Consider the following 17,896-nt stretch of genomic DNA (forward strand, 5'->3'; position numbering starts at 1 on the left):
CCAAATCATAAGAAGAATCAGAAAAATCAGAATCCTGGTCAGAAGATTCATAAACAACTTCAGTCTTAGGTTTCTTAGAAGGGGGGGGGTGGCTTCCCCTGATTAGAGTTATACGATCTTCAGCCATTCTTATTTGTTTTTTGGGCATAGAGGCCTGAGCATGCGACCTGGGCGTCAGTTTCTTAGGCATGGTTCGAGATTTTAGCCTAAATGAAGAAGGAGGCATCGGTTTAAGAGCAAATCCGTAGGCCTGAATCCACCCTCAGAAGCCAGTGCCTGCACAGCGGTCCCGGACCCATCCAAGGTAGAGACATCCGCAGGTTCCACAGTTGAAGCATCTCGCGGCATACCGGACTCCAAATGGGCCTCAGTAGAGGCCTGCGAGTCAGAAGTAGCGGGTATCAGGAGCTGCAAAAGCACCTCAATGAGTACCGGCGAACTGACGACTGGCTTAGGAGAAGCGTTGTTGGCAGCTTTGGACCTCAGTGGACTGTCTCTGTCTTTTCTTAGCATTTTTTTTTTTTGGAATCCTGGTAGTCGGGTGGTTAACAGACAACATTTCTGGATAATTAAACAGAGAACCAAAATATTTAGAGGCGAAAATATACAGACGATGGATAGAGCACGGATTAAATAAAGCACAAAACCAACAGCAAGGTACGTCGTGGTCAGGGCCTAGGCAAGGAATATAGTACAAATGAAAATCTTTGTGAGGTATTTGCTTTCCACAAGTAATGCAATTAACTTTTACTGACATTGGAAGGAGCAAGAAAATGTTTCCCCAACGGGGTACCTAGTTTTAGTTGAAGACTTCAGTTCTGAAACTTGAAAACGAAAATTTCAGGAGTTGGACGACCGGCACTTGCAAACTACTTCTGCTTCGGGCACTGAACAGCAAGAAAGACTGATGTAATGGCGTCGGCTGCATGCTTCATACCCCTGATGAGCTGACGTCATGGAAGAAAGGACAGCAACTGACGCAGGACCCAAGACGGTTAATCAGGCAGACTGCGGGCTACTGCAAGCAGATAACCCAAATGTAATGACTGCAACAGTGAAACACGAAGAAAATCTGGTAGCAGGCCCTTGGCTACCAGTTTTGCCTTCCTCTCTTTTAGGGCCCTGGGGTTGAACCCTGCACACACAGCACATGGCAGACTAAGATAGGGAACGACCAGGCAAATAACACACAGAGTGTGGCCATCAGCTGGTGAAAGCTTGTGGCCACACACTGTGCATTTTTTAAAAGTTGTTTTAGGCTGGTCAGCCATAACACACTCCACACAGCCAAACGCTAAACTAGACACGCACACACACGGTGGTTGGCTAGGCCTACTCTACCTCAAAAACACAAAACTTTCTAAACTACCTTTTTTTTTTTTTTTTTTTTTAAACAAACCGACGACCAGACGAAGGGGAGGAAGGTTGTCCACAAACAACTACTCTCACACTCTGAATTAAGTACCAAAAGTTCCACTTACTACACCCAACTTGGAGCTAGAGAGACCACGATGGGTACGCATGAAGTGGCAAACGAGATCTGAGAGAAGGTAGGAGAGGTGAGGGATTATGGCTAAAGGGAGGAGCTTGGAGCAGATGCTTGATAAAATGTTGCAGGCTCGGATCCGAATACCCACAGGTTGCAAATAAATTAAGTTAACTACTTCAGATTGCTACATCTGTAAAATGCATCTCAAAAGTAGCTTCAAAGATGCAATTGCACCTTAAAAAATTTCAGACCAATGAGTAAAAGTTGCTTCAAAACTTACTTCAATTTGAGGGCACTCAGCATCTCACCTGCAAATCTCACCTGCAAAGAGTACTCTAACAACCCTGTTGTAATCAAGTAAAAATTTCTCTTCACCAACTGTCATAATACTACAGACGTCATTTTGTTTCCTCAACGCTGTATTCTTGATTTATTCATCAAAGATAGTGGTTCACAGATTGTAAAAGAAGAATTTTAGGTTTCACAATAATGGGAGTTTTGACGCACCATACCTTCAGAAAGTTGACCTCAGTGAAATGGTACAGATTATCGGAGAGAGTTTTTAACTGACATTCTTCAGTGTTTCAATAAATGTGTCATCGGTTCCGAGAGGGTCTGTAATCTTATACTTCTCAAATGCAGAAAACAGTCCTCTTCAACCCATCCGACTTTTGCCTTCAGTTATTGACTGGGACGATAATGGCAACATATACCAGCGTCTTCTGTTCTACATCATTTAGAAGAAATACCAGATGCCCTACGTAAATGGCAAGCTCCTCAGCATAAATGGAAATACTACTATGGCATGTCATCTAAGACATCAAATATAACCTTTTCCTTGGAGGCATATACATATTCTGATGCAATGCCAAATTAAAACGCACATTCCTGACCGTGGTTTCACCTGCCAAGACTAAAACCATTTAACACTATCCTAAGGATATCCTCAGTGTGCAAAAATATGCACATCTGTTGTGAAACAAATCTTAAGGCATCTTTAGTAAAGATGCTGTGAAAGTATAATACAATAACACCATCACAACACAGAATGCAACTTCATTACTTCTGTAAACAAATAAAAAAAAAAACATCAGTTTCAGTCATCTGCACCCAAGGCCAGTGCAAAGTCGTCTGCCCATTCTGATACAATACACCAACTCTGACTGAAAAGATGACACAAAATGCACATAAACAAAAGCTTTCAGGACAGCTTATTCACATATCACATCCATTACCCCATATACACAGACACAAGGACAATCCTCTTGCCAAAACAGACCAATGACCGTTTACATGCAATCAAAAACAGCAGGGGTTAGTCACTTTCATCCATAAACTACCCCCATTCTTACAAATTCTATCCATATTTTGACTATTCACCTCTAACACCTATGATCATAAAAAAAAGTAAAAGTGGCTACAGTAATGAACTTCAATTTGTTCTACTCAAATACACAAACTTTCGCTGATCTGGTTTGGCAGGGTTAACTGTGATCAAACTGCAAGGGGAGTCGAATTTCTTTAATGAGTAGACTGCCTTAATATTCCCAATACAGTCAATTTACTGGACTGCATACACCACAGATGTCCCGATTGTTCAGATAAAATCTTTGTGAAGTCCTTTGCTTGGAAATATTTAACTCTCTTTCCAGTAGAGGGGATTACTTAAGTAATGACACTTACTGATACTGCACGGACAGATAGAGCTATTCACCTTACTTAACACTTTTCACAGTCTAGCTGTAATACTTGAGAGGTGGATTTTCATACATCGGTTGATTACTTTGATAGCTATCAGCATGGGAAAAGTAAAACAGTAGTAAATACCAGTGTTATACCCAAGAGAAAAATGATGAAAGAATGGTAGTTTTCATTTGTTGAATATTCACATAAAAAAGACGGAAAATAAAGGGGAAAAAAGTCTCCCTACTATAATTAAATAACCTGTAAGTGCCAGCTTAGCCATTACAAAATGAAAGTTCAAAAATACAGGAAAACAGCAAATATCGAATATTGCTGTTCTCCTTCAAGGTTTTTTGTTTTGTTAAGGGGAATAGCCCCTGCAACCCCTTATCTGGGAGACAAACCTCAAACTTGTATAACCAACTCAAAAATCACCATAGCTCAGTGAAAATGGAATATTCCAAGAAATGGAAATGTCAGACAATGCAAGTCTGCACTTGTGGTCATTCAGTCCTGCTATTCCAGGATGTGCACTAACATGTCTTGGAATATCAAATGGTTACCAGAAAAGAGAGGGGAAAAGTCTACCGGCCTACTGGCAATAAGGACCCATTTCATTTCGGGTTGGGGACTAATCTTAACTTATAGATAACCGTAGAGTATGGAATGGTTAAATAAGGAAGGTATAACAAGCAAATGTAATGACTAACACTCTGAAGTCATGCTTCAGGCAAAAGATGAATTGCTTAAATGAGTACTGGCTATGCAGTCACTTTTTCACTGTGAAATACTGGCTAGAACTGGAGCTGTACTTGGAGCATTATTGGTTAAAGACCCATGCCAAAAATAATTACATAGAGACAGTTCCAGTGGCATAAAGGGATAAAGCCATGGCTATGGACCTGTCCCTGGCAACCTGAGCTAAATTAGTTTCTCAAGCATTTGTCGGACTTGGCAAGGGAAAATGGGAATGCCTGTCCAGGGAGGAGGGTGATGTGAATAAAAACACATACCACTGCAGTCCCTTAAAGGAAACTTGGCTTTGCTGTGGGACCCTGCTGTTGTCCATGATTATACAGATGCCTGATCCTCTCGCCCAGGGGTTAAAATTCAATTCAAATATTCTCACAGCTAGAATTCTGGTGAAGACATACACAGCTGTCATGACCGGTTGGTGATGGTTTATCCAGACAGCTCTTACTTCCAGGGTCACAGGAACTCAGCAGCATGGAGCAATACATAGGCTGCAAGTAAATCTGGGGAGATTTGATGGTTGGCAAACAAAGGGGCAAAAAGAATGATTGCAAAGAAACACAGCTTATTTGATTTCCAGATTTTTCACACACACGGTCAGAAATACTATCAAGCAAGTGAAACTGAATTTGCTTGCTTCAAAGAAAAAAAAAACAAATATTCACAAGAAACCAGCATAGACCATTTTAAAAAGATCACAAAGAATAAGTATGTACTATTTTGAACATGGATAACAAAAATCAGTTTAACTGCTTGTGGCCAACAAATTGCTTTAATTTGCTTCTACAAGCAGTATCAAAGTTATTACAAACAGTTGAAAATGACTTGAAGTGAGCAAAGCTGAGGTATTCTTGCTAGGCAACTTTTGATAGCAGGAAAGAATAAAATATTTTGTTCTTGGTTTAAAAAAATCAAAAAGCTATCAGGAAGTGTTAGCAAACAAATGAAACTAATTTTGGTCAAAACACAAAGTATAGCACTTTGGCACAGATAAAGTCAGTAACACTGCTTTTGCAAGTGCTGTCAAGAGCTGGCAAAGCACTGTAAGTGGTTTTACCTAAGCTGAGATGAGAAATTGTAGCTATACACAGTGTACACCACCAAATGACTTAATTATCTGTTTAGATTGGGTATGGGCATCTTGCACCAAATTGCCGCATAACCATTAGTGCCACCCATGTACAAATGGCAATGCATAAGCAGTGCACACACCAAGTGTTCCATTTCTAATTTATATGCACTACGTAAGCACTGCACAGTGCCTCTTGTATGTAATATCTATAAGGCCTAACAATCCCCCCTTACCCCAGTCATGTCCCAATGTGTATGCAGCACAAACCTACCAAGTATCCCAGTTGCGATGAAGTGACACCGGATAGGTGCTTTACAGCACCTGCTATACTTATTGTAGATCAGAATGTAACGTGTGTGCTACATCATTAAGAAGCATGCGAGGCTGTGCATGCACGTATAAATTGCAGATACAAGCAATCCCTTGTGCCATTCTGTAGAAGCAGCCAGAGAGGGAGCATGCATGATTGCAGTTGTTAGTTTCTATATAAGTTACTTAAGTTAGTCAGTAAGCCTCTATTAATGATGGGTTTTTGTATGAAATAAAGCTGCTTGAACAGAACTCACGAGGAATTGTTTACTCGTATCCAGCACAAAAGCGACATGGTGTCAGAACCAGGATGGAAGAGAGAATAATAACTGGAACCATAAAATGTAAACAAGACAGAAAAGGTAAAGCTGACAGAAAAGAGTACAAACATAACCAGAAAGAATCAAAGGTAATGAGAAATGATATGAATTGTTTACTCGATGTGAAAGAAAGCAAAAAGTGGCATTACAAGGGCAAAAAGCGTATTATCAGGCAAGTGGAAAGAACAAAAAATGTTATCTAAAGAAAATTTTAAGATAAAAGTATTTGATGAAACGATTAACAGTAAAGCAAAAATAATGAGCATGTTTAAAGCAAAATGAGTTTGTTTAAGGTACAGTTGGGCATGTTTAGAGTAAAACGAACACAAGAAAAATAAACTGAGTACGAAAAAAGGGCTTAAACGAGCAAAATGAATGTAATAAAAAAAAAGAAAAGGGCACATTAAGCAAAAATAAAGCAAGGCATCTGCATGTGTTTGGACAGAGTGCAGTGCTTGGACATAACTACGACTTTGTATTGTATCAAGGGCATAATTAAAGTTATTTGAAGCATCTCAGTGTGTGTAAAGTGCTTACAGTGTGTGCTTATTACTGTGCATGTATTTCAAAGAGTTCATTGTGAGCAAAGTGCAACTATTTTGTGCAATCCAGTCAAAGCATATTTATTTCGAAAAAAGTTCTTGTACTGGGTGTGTTTATTCGCGAAGTGCCAACATTATAGAATGCTTCTTGTACTATAAAAGGAGTTGGCGAGCAAGGTACTGCCATTTTGGGGAAAATTCAGTGTGATGTATGCAGTTATTCGCAAAGTGCAATTACTTCGAAAGCTATTGAGCTTTGGGCAACAGATGTTCGATTTATTCGCATTGTACAGTTGCTTGATATGTTTCTTACATTGACAAGAGATGTTTTTCTTGCAAAAGATGATATTAAGAGTATTATAATGCTTACTAATTACTCAGTTGCATCACAAAGTTCGCGAATGTTTCTTAAAGAGACTAATAAGTGATGGAGTATGACTGTAGCATTCCTGCCTTTACCGATAAAAATTCCAAGTGATCACATTAACAAGTGATGGTGCGTTATTTTAGCATTTTAGCTTTACCAATTCCGAAAGTATAGCAAGTGCTGACAAATGCTTTCGGAATCTTTTATCGGTAAAGACAGAAATGCTAAAGTCACCAAAAAGGCCGAGAAATTATTTTGCAAAGCTACGTAAAGCATCGAAATGTCCGAGAAGTTCAGCAAAGTATCAAAATGCTCGAGAAGTTTATTTTGCAAAGTTCAGTTATTCGAACATTAGTTCATTCATTCACATAATTCCAATAAGCTCAATGAAAGAAAGTATAAGTTCAAAGCACAAAGGCATTGAGCAAGTACTGTTTATGCAAGTTATTTATGCACATGTGTTTGTGTGTGTATTCGTGGTATGTGTTAATATGGCAGACGGATTTTGAAAACCCCAACTACTTGTGTTTGATAAGAATATTGCAGACAACTGAAGACGGCATTTTCATACAAGCAACTTATGCAGATAGAGATGCATGTACCAGGGCATTAATTTTTCTAAACCTAGCAGGGTCTGAGGCCATGGAAAGAGCATTAATTTGTGTATGCACCAACAGTGTATGAAGGAGAAGGTGCAGACCGCCATATTGTTGTGCAAGCTAAATCAAGGGAGGATCCTGAGTGCTTGAAGCACAAGTTTAGATAAATGTGCAACCCCCAGATGAATATTACATTAAAGAGACATTTTTTTATACAAGAGATCACAAACCAGAAGAGACATCTGCAGCTTATATAACCGACTTGAGAAACGGAGCTGAAATGTGTTGGTTTGTTGATTTAAAAGATGAGCTGATAAAAGACAGGTTTGCATGTGGTATGACTAGTGCTGCTGTGAGAAAGATTTTACTTCATGACAATGATTTAACATGGAGCAAGACAATAGAGATTTGTCAGATCCATGAGGTGACAAAGACATACGAGTATGCTTGCAAGTGACAACAGCATGCTTTCAGTGAGCTCCAGAGCCAACGTAGACAGTAGGCAACATGTAACAAATAAGAAAAGGCCTAAGCATGTGGAAGCTACAGGGTTTCCAAAGAAGCCACAAGGTTTTCTAGCAAGTTCCACCACCAGCTCAGTGCAACACAAACATGAGTGAGAAAAATCCAAATCTATCTTTATTGTTAACTGTCGCAATTGTGGTGCAAATCAGGAGTCTAAAAGAGAGAAATGCTTAGCATTTGGTCAGCAATGTCACAAGTGCAAAAAAATGGAATTATTTCCAAGTTTTGTAAATCAAGTAAGCCTCAAACAGTTGTAAAGAAAGGTCGTACAAAAAAGCAAGTTGATCAAGTAGAACCAAAACAGCCAGCTTTCTATGTAGATGGTGCATTAGTGCTTAGAAAAAAAGTTGATGCAGTAAACTTATTAACAAGGAGCAAAGTGTTCTCTATGGTCAATAGAAAATCCACAGAGCTCAAAGTAGACACTGAGTCGAAGTACAATGTTATATCAGCAGACATTTGCAAGAGTGAGAACTAATTAACAACTCAATGTAACCAGCAGTGCGAGACTTCTTGCTTACTGAGGTGAAGAAATTCAAACCGAACTTTCAGTAATACTTTCATGTTATCTTACTGAAAACTGTTACAACTTGTTATTCTATATAGTCTGCTGACCAGTACAATCTTTACTGGGTCTCAAAGGCAAAAAAAAGAAAGCAGATTCATTCTTAAACTAAAAAAATTCATCATGCGAGTGCAGTTCCAAGTTCCAATTTTTCCGAAGCCATTTTCTCAGAGTATATTGATGTTTTTGATGACAAACTGGGCAAACTTCCAGTTGTGTATTCCATGAAGTTAGACCCAGAGATTACTCCAGTAGTCAGACCAGTTAGAAGAGTTCCGACAGCTATGCAAGATAAAGTTAAAGCTCGACTGGACAAAATGGTGCAGCAAGGTGTGATCTGTCCAGTCACAAAACCAACTGAATGGATGTCGTCCATGGTAGCTGCTCATAAAAAAGGCTCAGATGAAATCGGAATATGCATCGATCCAAGAGATTTGAATAAAGCATTAAAAAGACCATATTATCCAATGTTCACAGTTGAGGAAGTTGCAGCTCCAATATCGAATGTCACTGTATTTTCTGTTTTGGATGCAGAGAGTTCATTTTGGCAAATGATGTTTGATCTCAAATCATCCTTTATAACTACTTTTGGTATTCTGTTTGGCAGATTCCTAAGGATGCCACTTGAAATAAATTCTGCAAATGAAGTATTTTAGCATGCAATGCAGCAAATTTGTTCAGGTTATCCTTGTGCCACAATAGTAGATTATCTATTAGTTGGAGGCAATGGTGAGGCAGAGGATGACAGAAACCTCAAGAAAGTTCCACAGACTACGTGAAGCAAACTTAAAGCTCAATCCTCTGAAGTGCAAATTCAGACTTCCAGAAGATACGTATGTAGGACATTTGTTTACAAGTACAGACTTGAGATATGACCCTACCAAGCAGGCAGTTACTCTAGAGATGTCATCACCAGACAATGTATAAGGTTTACAGCATTTTCTGGGCATTGTCAACTATTTAGGCAAATTCATAACGGATTTCAGTGAGCTGATAGCACGTTTAAGAGAGCTAACGCGCAAAAATATTGCATAGTCATGGTTGGCACATCATCAGAAGATATTTGATGGCCTTAAGCAGAAAAATGCCACTCCACTTACGTTAAGATAAACCAGCTGTTCTTTCCTGTGCTGCATCAAAATTTGGCCTAGTTATTCTTCAAGACAGCAGACCAGTAGCCTACACATCAAGAACACGAACTGAAACTGATATGCAGTATGCTTAAACTGAATAAGAGCTTTTGGCGATGGTATTTGCATGTTCCAAGTTTCATTATTATATTTATGGTCGAGCTATTCAGATTGAAACTGATCATCAACCTCTAGTTACTCTTCTAGAGAAGACTATGCATTCTGCTCCAGCAAGATTACAAAGAATGATGCTCAAATTGCAAAAGTATAATTTCAAAATGGTCTCCACTAAAGCCAAATTGCTCTACCTTAATCCAGATCCCCTAGAAGTTTAACAAAACAGCTTGACGCTGAGACTTTTGACTTTGATGTGATGTCAGTGTGCAACTTGTCCGATATACCCGATGAGTTAAGAGATCACACACAGACTGATCCAATTTCACAAAAGCTTAAATCACTACATTAATGTCGGATGGCCATCAAAACAATCTAGTGTATCATCTGAGGTGCAAGCATATTCTGCTTACAGAGATGAACTGTTGATGGAAGAAGGCATTATTTTCAAAGGTCCCAAAATTGTTGTTCCTGCTTCAAACAAAACTATATTCATATTTTGCATTGAGGTCACTCAGGTTTCATCATCCACTAAGAGAAGAGCAAGAGAATTAGTATTTTGGCCTTAATTATTCAAAAGACATTGATACGAGTTCTTTTTTTCTTGTTCAGTATGTAATCATACTAGACCACATTTGCAAACAGAACCGCTTCAGCCAAGTCCAATTCTTGAACTACCTTAGTTTACTGTAGCAAGTGATATCTTTGAATGGAACAATCAACTCTACTTAGTTTTGTTAGACTCTTATTCAAATTGGTTTGAGATTGATCTGCTACCAAACTTAACCTCAACTGCTGTTATTATCAAGCTGAAAGGTCATTTCTCAGTTCATGGTAGTCCACACAAACTTTTTTCTGACAATGGTACTCAACTCACTAGTCAGTTGTTTTGGGACTTTGTACATGTCACTAGTAGTCTTGAATATCCTCAATCCAATGGTCTAGCTGAACGTGCAGTACAGAGTGCAAAGCAATTACTTGAAAAGTCAAAGCCTGACAATACCCATGTATTTTTCAATTTGCTTAATCTCAGAAACATACCCTGTGATGATATTCTTGGCTCACCTGCTCAAAGACTACTTTCCAGACAAACTAGAACTACACTACCTATTTCAACAAGTTTGTTACAGCCTAATCCCCAGGACAACATCATCAAGGCTCAATAGTTTAAGAAGCATAATATCCAGAAATCTAGTTACGGCAGATTGAGCAGATTACTTCGTCCGCTGAACAAAGGTGAGACAGCACGAATCCAGACGACAAAAGGTTTTGATCGAAGAGGACAGATTACAGACATCTGTGCAGAGCCAAGATCCTATTTGGTAGATTCCGAGGGTGTTGAGTATAGGAGGTATTGCAGACATCTTCCTATACCAGAATCATCATCATCATTGCAGTCACAACACTGTATCTGCAATGCAAACTCTAAATCAAAGAATGAGTCAGACACTGTTTCTAGAACAGAATGTGTTCAAAAGTCAGATTCTGTTCCAGAAAGTTGATTCAAACATTCTACAGGTTAATCATTTTGCAGAAACTGTCCCAGTTGCTAAATCTAATTCCCAGTTTTATGTCACATGATATGGACGAGTTTCTAAGCCTAGTGTGAAATATGCAGCAAAGTGGACTTGATTTTTTTTTTTTTTTTTGTGCGTGTACTTAGTATTGTATAATACAGGTCTATAGATTACCTGTAATTTCTGCATGCCAAATAATCTCAGGACAGGCTGCATTGTCTACTTTTCAAAGAGGGAGGATATGGACCAGATGGTAAAGTGTGTGTGCTATATCTTTAAGAAGCATGTGAAGCTGTGCATGCACATATAAATTCCAGATACGTGCAATCCCTAGTGCCATTTTGTAGAAGCAGCCAAAGAGTGAGCATGCATGATCGCAGAGGTTAGTTTTGATATAAATTACTTAAACTATAGTCAGTAAGACTCTAAAGTAATGTGTCTGTAAAAAATAAAGCTACATGAACAGAACCCACGAAGAATTGCTCATCTGTGTCCCAACACAAAAGTGACACCTATCGTCTGCATTACCTGCCAGTCTTTTCCCCATTGCGTTATCAATCTACAGTCACAGTAAATTCATGTTTAATCAGTATGTATGCCCCAAGTTTCCCAGTTGTAATCTGTTTTTACTGAGTAAACACCTCTTTATCTGGGCATAAACCAAAAAACAAACACACTCTAATCTGATGACTTGGTAGAATATTTAAATAAAAGGCACAGGGGTAAATTAATGAGGTGGTTTAGTCTGCCTTTCAAAATTCCAGGAAATGAAGGAGTGCTACTGCAGTGCCATGTACTATGGAGAGAAGAAGATTGCAAACTGAAGGTACACTTAAGCCACATGCTTTTTTAACACCTGAAAATCTGTTTATGCAGTATGGTTGCAAGAGGCTCTACCTTCATGGAGAGGCCTTGAGCAAAAGCATTTAAGTCATGTTGCTATAAAGCGTTCACCTGTGGCACTTAAAACATTAACAAGCTATCATAATCGCCTAAATCAAATGCCAAAAAATGGGACAGTTGACTGGGATGATCAGCCGGCAGCAATGGACAAAAACAAAACATGCTAAACAATACCTGGAAAGCAGTATGACAAAACACAACAGTTTACATATATGCTCCTTCCTGTGACACAGCATTACTCTTTGCACAATGCTCCCTGATAATGCCAGTAGTCATCAGTGTTGCTCACTTCTTGTATGAAGGAAACGGCTCCACGGACTGCTCATTTTTGGGTACAGACAAACACTGCTCATCCCCTGCTTTATCCTATGGAAAAGTTGAACCCATCTACCCACTTGCTTTAGCTCTTGGTCAATTCAAGTCTTTAAGAGCCCTTGCTGCTTCTTTATGATAATTTTTTTTTTCCATTAAGGGCAAAAACTTTTATCTCGATCAGGTATACGGAGTCTAAAAATTAAGCCCTTCTGCCTGCACAGCCCCATGACCAGCAAATGTTTTGCCCTTTTCAGCCTAATTACCACAGGAATGGTCATGATATATAAACATTACTGATTCTGTACAAGTCAACATTCACAATCTTCCGTAGCTTTGTTATTAAAAGAAAAAACTGTTGGCAAACTTCCACATGTGCAGACTACATACCTTGGCCACATCTTTCTTCCTATTCTTGTTTGTCCCACTATTCAAAGTGCCTTTTCTAGTTTAACTTCTTCCTGCAGTAAAATCTGTCCATTTGGCGGACAACTTTATAATGAATTCTAAGCAGCTATTATAACTTGTCTTCTCTGGTACACCTATCATGTGGATTTTTTGTGCCTTGCTCAACAACTTTATACTCAAATTTCTCTATTCTGGTTTCAGCTACACTGGCTCTAGCTCTAAGCACCATAATTTCATCATTCAGAAGTTGCAGGGTAATGAAGTGGCTACACTTTCCTCCTATTTATTGTTTAAATCTCTTAAATATAAAAGCCACCTCCTCTTCCACTTCCCGTTTCCTGTGCAGACCTCAAGTGCACCACTGTGGTACCATTGTAAAAGTAGAATGAAACTTTACAGCCTTCTTTGTAAAAGATGCACCTTCTGAGCAAAAGTTCTGCCTCCTCACCATTAATCTGGTATTTGCTAATCTTTCTCAAGAGACAAGTGGACAAACTCCTGAACTACCCAGTCTCGTTCAATATGCCTTACAGCAGGTACAGCACCATCCAAGGCATCCCAAGAGAAGCAATGAAAGTTTTATGGAAAAGGAGACAAAGGAGCTTGACAAATACAGACGATTATCTTTTGCTAAACAATTATTAAATTCTGGCCATCATTTTTCACACTGGCACAACCTACCTCCTCCTTTACTCTAATCAGAGAACAGACGCTACAGAGAATTTATAGTTCATAGGTTAGTACTAAGCTAACTGCCCTTGAGAGCCATTTTAAGCCTAGCCAATTATCCTTTGTGAGACTCAAACCCTGCACCTTGTGTCTGTAAGGCAAACACCTTAACCATTAGGCCCCTTGACAGATAAATTACAATCTAGAAACAGAAGTGGGCTTTTGATTTCAGCAGATGTTACTACAGTTATTGATTGTATGAAGGTAACAGAAAGCCTGAAAACGAAGCCAATGATGAGCCAGCACTGGAGGCATAGAAGAATTAAGCAGTGACATTCGGCTAATGCAATCAGAGTTTGATTTGTGGATTGGACACAAACTGTGTAGGCATGAGTACACAGGTGTACCCATCCTGGGGATGGAGGAGGAAGAGAGATGCATACTGCAAAAAAAATCTCCTTGCAGGAAGGAATGGGATAATACATGACCCATGGATGGGAGTTAGGCTCAGCAACCCACTGATGGGTAGCAGTCTTCCCAGTGGGTGTGCGGGAGCATGGACCAATGTACAAAAGGCATCACAAACCTCCACTGTGCTGTGGATAGTCTGTTCATCTGCTCAAGGGGTAGGGGATGGCAAAACATAAGGACGCATTGTCATAATGCCAGGAAGAACACAAACCACCCTCACTGCAACGTGAATGACATTCCTACCCAAGACCGCCTCCACCCTGACATCAGGTGGTATTCCCAGGTAAAGGGAATTAATTTGTCTGATCAGGGTAAGGTTTGATAGTCAGATGGCAAGAGGAGCAAAAACTAAATTATGCCAGCAGTGAATGTATATATAGAGAAAATAGGAGAACACTGGGAGAGGAGTTAAACTCAGCTGTAACCCTGGCACTGTTTTGTTTGGACTAGTATTAAACTGGGTGTTATGGCACGTAGAAATAATATGTTTAGAAAAAGAGAATGGAACACTTCTTGGAATGTTCATGGTCAATTAACCTATAATACACAGAAGGTATGGTAATTATTGTTTAATAGAGGAGAGGTAGGTGCGATTTTAAAACTAAATCCTGACTTATCCAAATTGCTTACAGTGAGTATTAATATGGATAAACATCTGAAGCACAAAGTATAAATGAAGTAATACACATAAAGAAAAAAAACACACACACTATTTACTTTTTTTTTTTTTTTTTTTTTGTTTTTACATTAACACTTTTTCGCCTTCGGCCTGTGATAAAATCAAGCCTTCCACTACTTGGCATCCATTCATTCCCCAGTGGTGGGTAGTTTACAGATCAAAAGGAATAAGAGGTCAGTGAAGGATGTCACACAGGTGGATAAAGGGATTGCCTGTTCCCTCACCAGCATATTGGCTATAAGGATAATTTTGATATAAATGGCTTAACCCCTCCCCCTAGTGGCGATATCAGCTATAAGGATAATTTTGATATAAATGGCTTAACCCCTCCCCCTAGTGGCGATATCAGCACCTGTATGACCACAAAGACCATCTAAAGGTACAGAAGCAGCTGAAGGTTACAAAAGAAACAAAACTGAAAAGGTAAAATGAAGGGTATTTGGAATATCATTTATAACAGTTCATACTAAGGTAGCTTCATTAATGATCACATCGTACTTGGTAGTAGTGCACATGACAGAAGGGGAAGTGGAAGCAAGATTTACAAAGGCATGTTCAAGTATACATGGGGACCAAGTTATATGTAATAAAAAAGTATTATGTTTAAAAAGAAAGGGTGAGTGAAGATGCTTCAAGCTGCTTTTATCCCTACTCTTTCTGGCATGTTGTTCCCATTTTCAAAAATAAGTGAGTGAAAAACTGAAATCATGAACAATGGTAAAATAGTGGAAAATAATTAAAAAGGACTTTAAGCGGAGTCTTAAAATCTTAAAACGTAACTGGAAGCCCACTCAAAAATTCTCAGTAAAAATGTAATAAAATATTGCACATGGAATATTAAGACCTCAGTACTAGAAGACGTGAAAAAGCGTTGCACGGAATATGTTTTTGTCAGTCTTAACTCATACTTCTATTTTACATCAAAACTCCTGCTGCACGACTCATGTCAATAATATGCTGATCTATGCTTTTCTCCTGACTGTTTTTGACACAGAAAGAGGAAGAAGTAAAAGTAAGATTTCTGAGGAGACCACAGAGTGAACACTTATAACAAACTTCAAGAATATACATAACAGACACAATAAATCTTGTTAAACTATTTTTTTCAACCACACCAAGAATATGTAGCTCAACCATCAGGCAAAGGAAAAAGTTAGATTATGTGGACAAGGAGATTTTTACCTGCTGTCACAGTCTCAAGTGTACTAGCAGACTACAAAGCAACTAATACAACCAATGAAATAATTAACATTAAAAGATACATTTTTTTATATCAAGTACTGATTTAGCAGCAATACCTTTAAACCCTGCTCAATCACGCACACCAAGAACTTACCAACTGCTCCTGCTCCAAACGTATCATCATTAAATTGATCAATGTCATTATCTTCCTCCCCAATGCCATGGAGTGCTTCTCCATCCTCTTCCAGGGGACACTCTTCAAGTTCCTAAGGGGATAAAAAACTGTTAGTTAGAAACACCATCAGTTAAGGACTACAACAATACAGTAGTCAAGAGGCAGAGGATGAACAGAGACAAAATGTCATAAGGAAGCTTACACTGTAAGCCATAAAGCAAAAATAATGTAGAATGGGAAAATTTCTTTGAAGGAGCATTTCACATATGCCATTGCTGCATATTTATTGCAAAACAGTCTCTTCCTAAATAAAAAGGTCTAGAAATTGTGTTGTTGGGGGTACAGAGTGGAAGCATAACCCAATGAAATTATTTTCCATTCCTAAAAATGTTTAAAAACAAGTCGTCCTGATAAATCTGAAGCAACCAAAGTTTGATTACTGGCTTCGGCTTTTAACAGCACTGGCAGGGAAAGACTGGTGTGACCACACTACAGGATGACACAGGTTACCTTGAGTGGGACAGTGGCTGTGCCTGCACCAAGACGAGGCAGTTCACTTCCCGGTGTGCACTTAGGCTAGTCTGCAGAACACTGAGGAAGCCACTATCTGGGCAGAGGAAGGAATTATGTTTGCCTGCACACCTGCATACTGGCCCCCACCCTAACACCCTGACTCTTACTTCCAAGAGGATGGGCTAATTAGGCTCTCACCCTAAATATGAATTAATGGGCCACTCAACTCTTGTGCTGTCCTTGAGAGATAAATGGGCCCATAGGAGGCTGGTAAGAGCCACTGGGCATGGTATGCAAATGAGGAAGTTGCAAGAGTGGGAAAAACAGGTGGAAATCAAAGTAAATCATGTTAAAATATGGCTACCATCCAGCACTTCTTAAAAAGAGCTGCATTTTCTTTACTGCTACTTATTACTCTCCCTTTGTTTAACTCCATAGTCAATAAAAATACTCTTAGCACAGACAGCTGACTTGTGCTAGTGAAGGACTACAGGACATATGATTTGGGGACAGTGCTGAGAAGAACCATGTAATTATAAAGAAGAATGCACCATAATGTGCAAATTTCTCTGGCATGCAATAGTCTGCACACTTTAAGGGCTCTATTTTTGTTTCCTGTTTCCCCATGTGCAGTTATTAGAAAGCAAACACTCTGTTATCAGTATGCAGACTGCAATATTAAGTTAAGGTGAAAAACAACTGTATACTGCATCGAAATGGATATACTCAAGGAAATAAATAAAACTGGTACATCCTTGAACCAACTATTGCAACAAAGTAATCTTACACCACAGTTGTCAGGGTGTATGCAATCTTGTAAATCTTGGTCTCTCTCCCTCCTGCCAAATTGCTGTACTTTGTCTATAACAGTTGCTACTGACCTTTTTTGCCTGCTATACACATTACTTAATGCTTTCCATTTACTAGCCTTCTAATGTACTCAGAAATTATTTGCTTATACGCACATTCAACCTAGAGCTATATATTCTTCACTGAAAACTGCTCTCTCCCTCTCTAAAAAGTGTTGTCCCAATGAGATGAAGCTAAAGGATATAAAAGACTGACCTAGTTTTATAACTGTGCATCGCTATTTTGTCCATTTCAGAAAAAACACAGCAGCCAATCCTAAATGATTACAGGTAAAACAGTTTGGGAAACCAAACGCACACAGTATTTATGTTCACATCAGCTTATATGAAAATGTGATTACTTAAACCTTCTAAAAATCTTTTATTTGCACTTTTAGATACTTGACTGTCAATCATCTGTACTCTTTTCACCATGGCACTATCAAAACAGAGCCCAGATCTGGGAGGATACCACCAACAAAGCCATAAGATGGGCTATTTCAAGCCCTATTAGAGGTTTGTCACATAACCAATACTATGTTCAATACATGTTTTGCAGAGCTGTGCCTCATTTTCACTAGTGACATACACCCAAAGAGGACCCTGCCCTGTCCCTCATCCAGCAGACCTGTATGTTCTCCACTCTTCACCATGGAGCTATTAAAAGAACACATGACCCTAAGCAAACATTCCTCCTCCCAACCCAGACAAAAGTGAGCAGGTACTGCCTTCATTCTTCTCCATCCCTATG

At 39.0% G+C, this 17,896-nt stretch overlaps 1 protein-coding gene across 1 annotated transcript in view; it reads right to left on the reverse strand.

Annotated features, from left to right (window-relative positions):
• The window catches only part of PATL1 (PAT1 homolog 1, processing body mRNA decay factor), a 1,960,792-nt gene that overhangs the window by 1,785,865 nt on the left and 157,031 nt on the right, over positions 1-17,896 (reverse strand). The window contains exon 2 of the mRNA XM_044084059.1: positions 15,764-15,875. Within this exon, the coding sequence (XP_043939994.1) occupies positions 15,764-15,875 (112 nt within the window). The remainder of the gene's footprint in view (positions 1-15,763; positions 15,876-17,896) is intronic.

Source organism: Protopterus annectens, chromosome 9.part0 (genome assembly GCF_019279795.1).
Source record: "Protopterus annectens isolate FY-2018-M chromosome 9.part0, PAN1.0, whole genome shotgun sequence".
Taxonomy (NCBI): Eukaryota; Metazoa; Chordata; order Ceratodontiformes; family Protopteridae; genus Protopterus; species Protopterus annectens.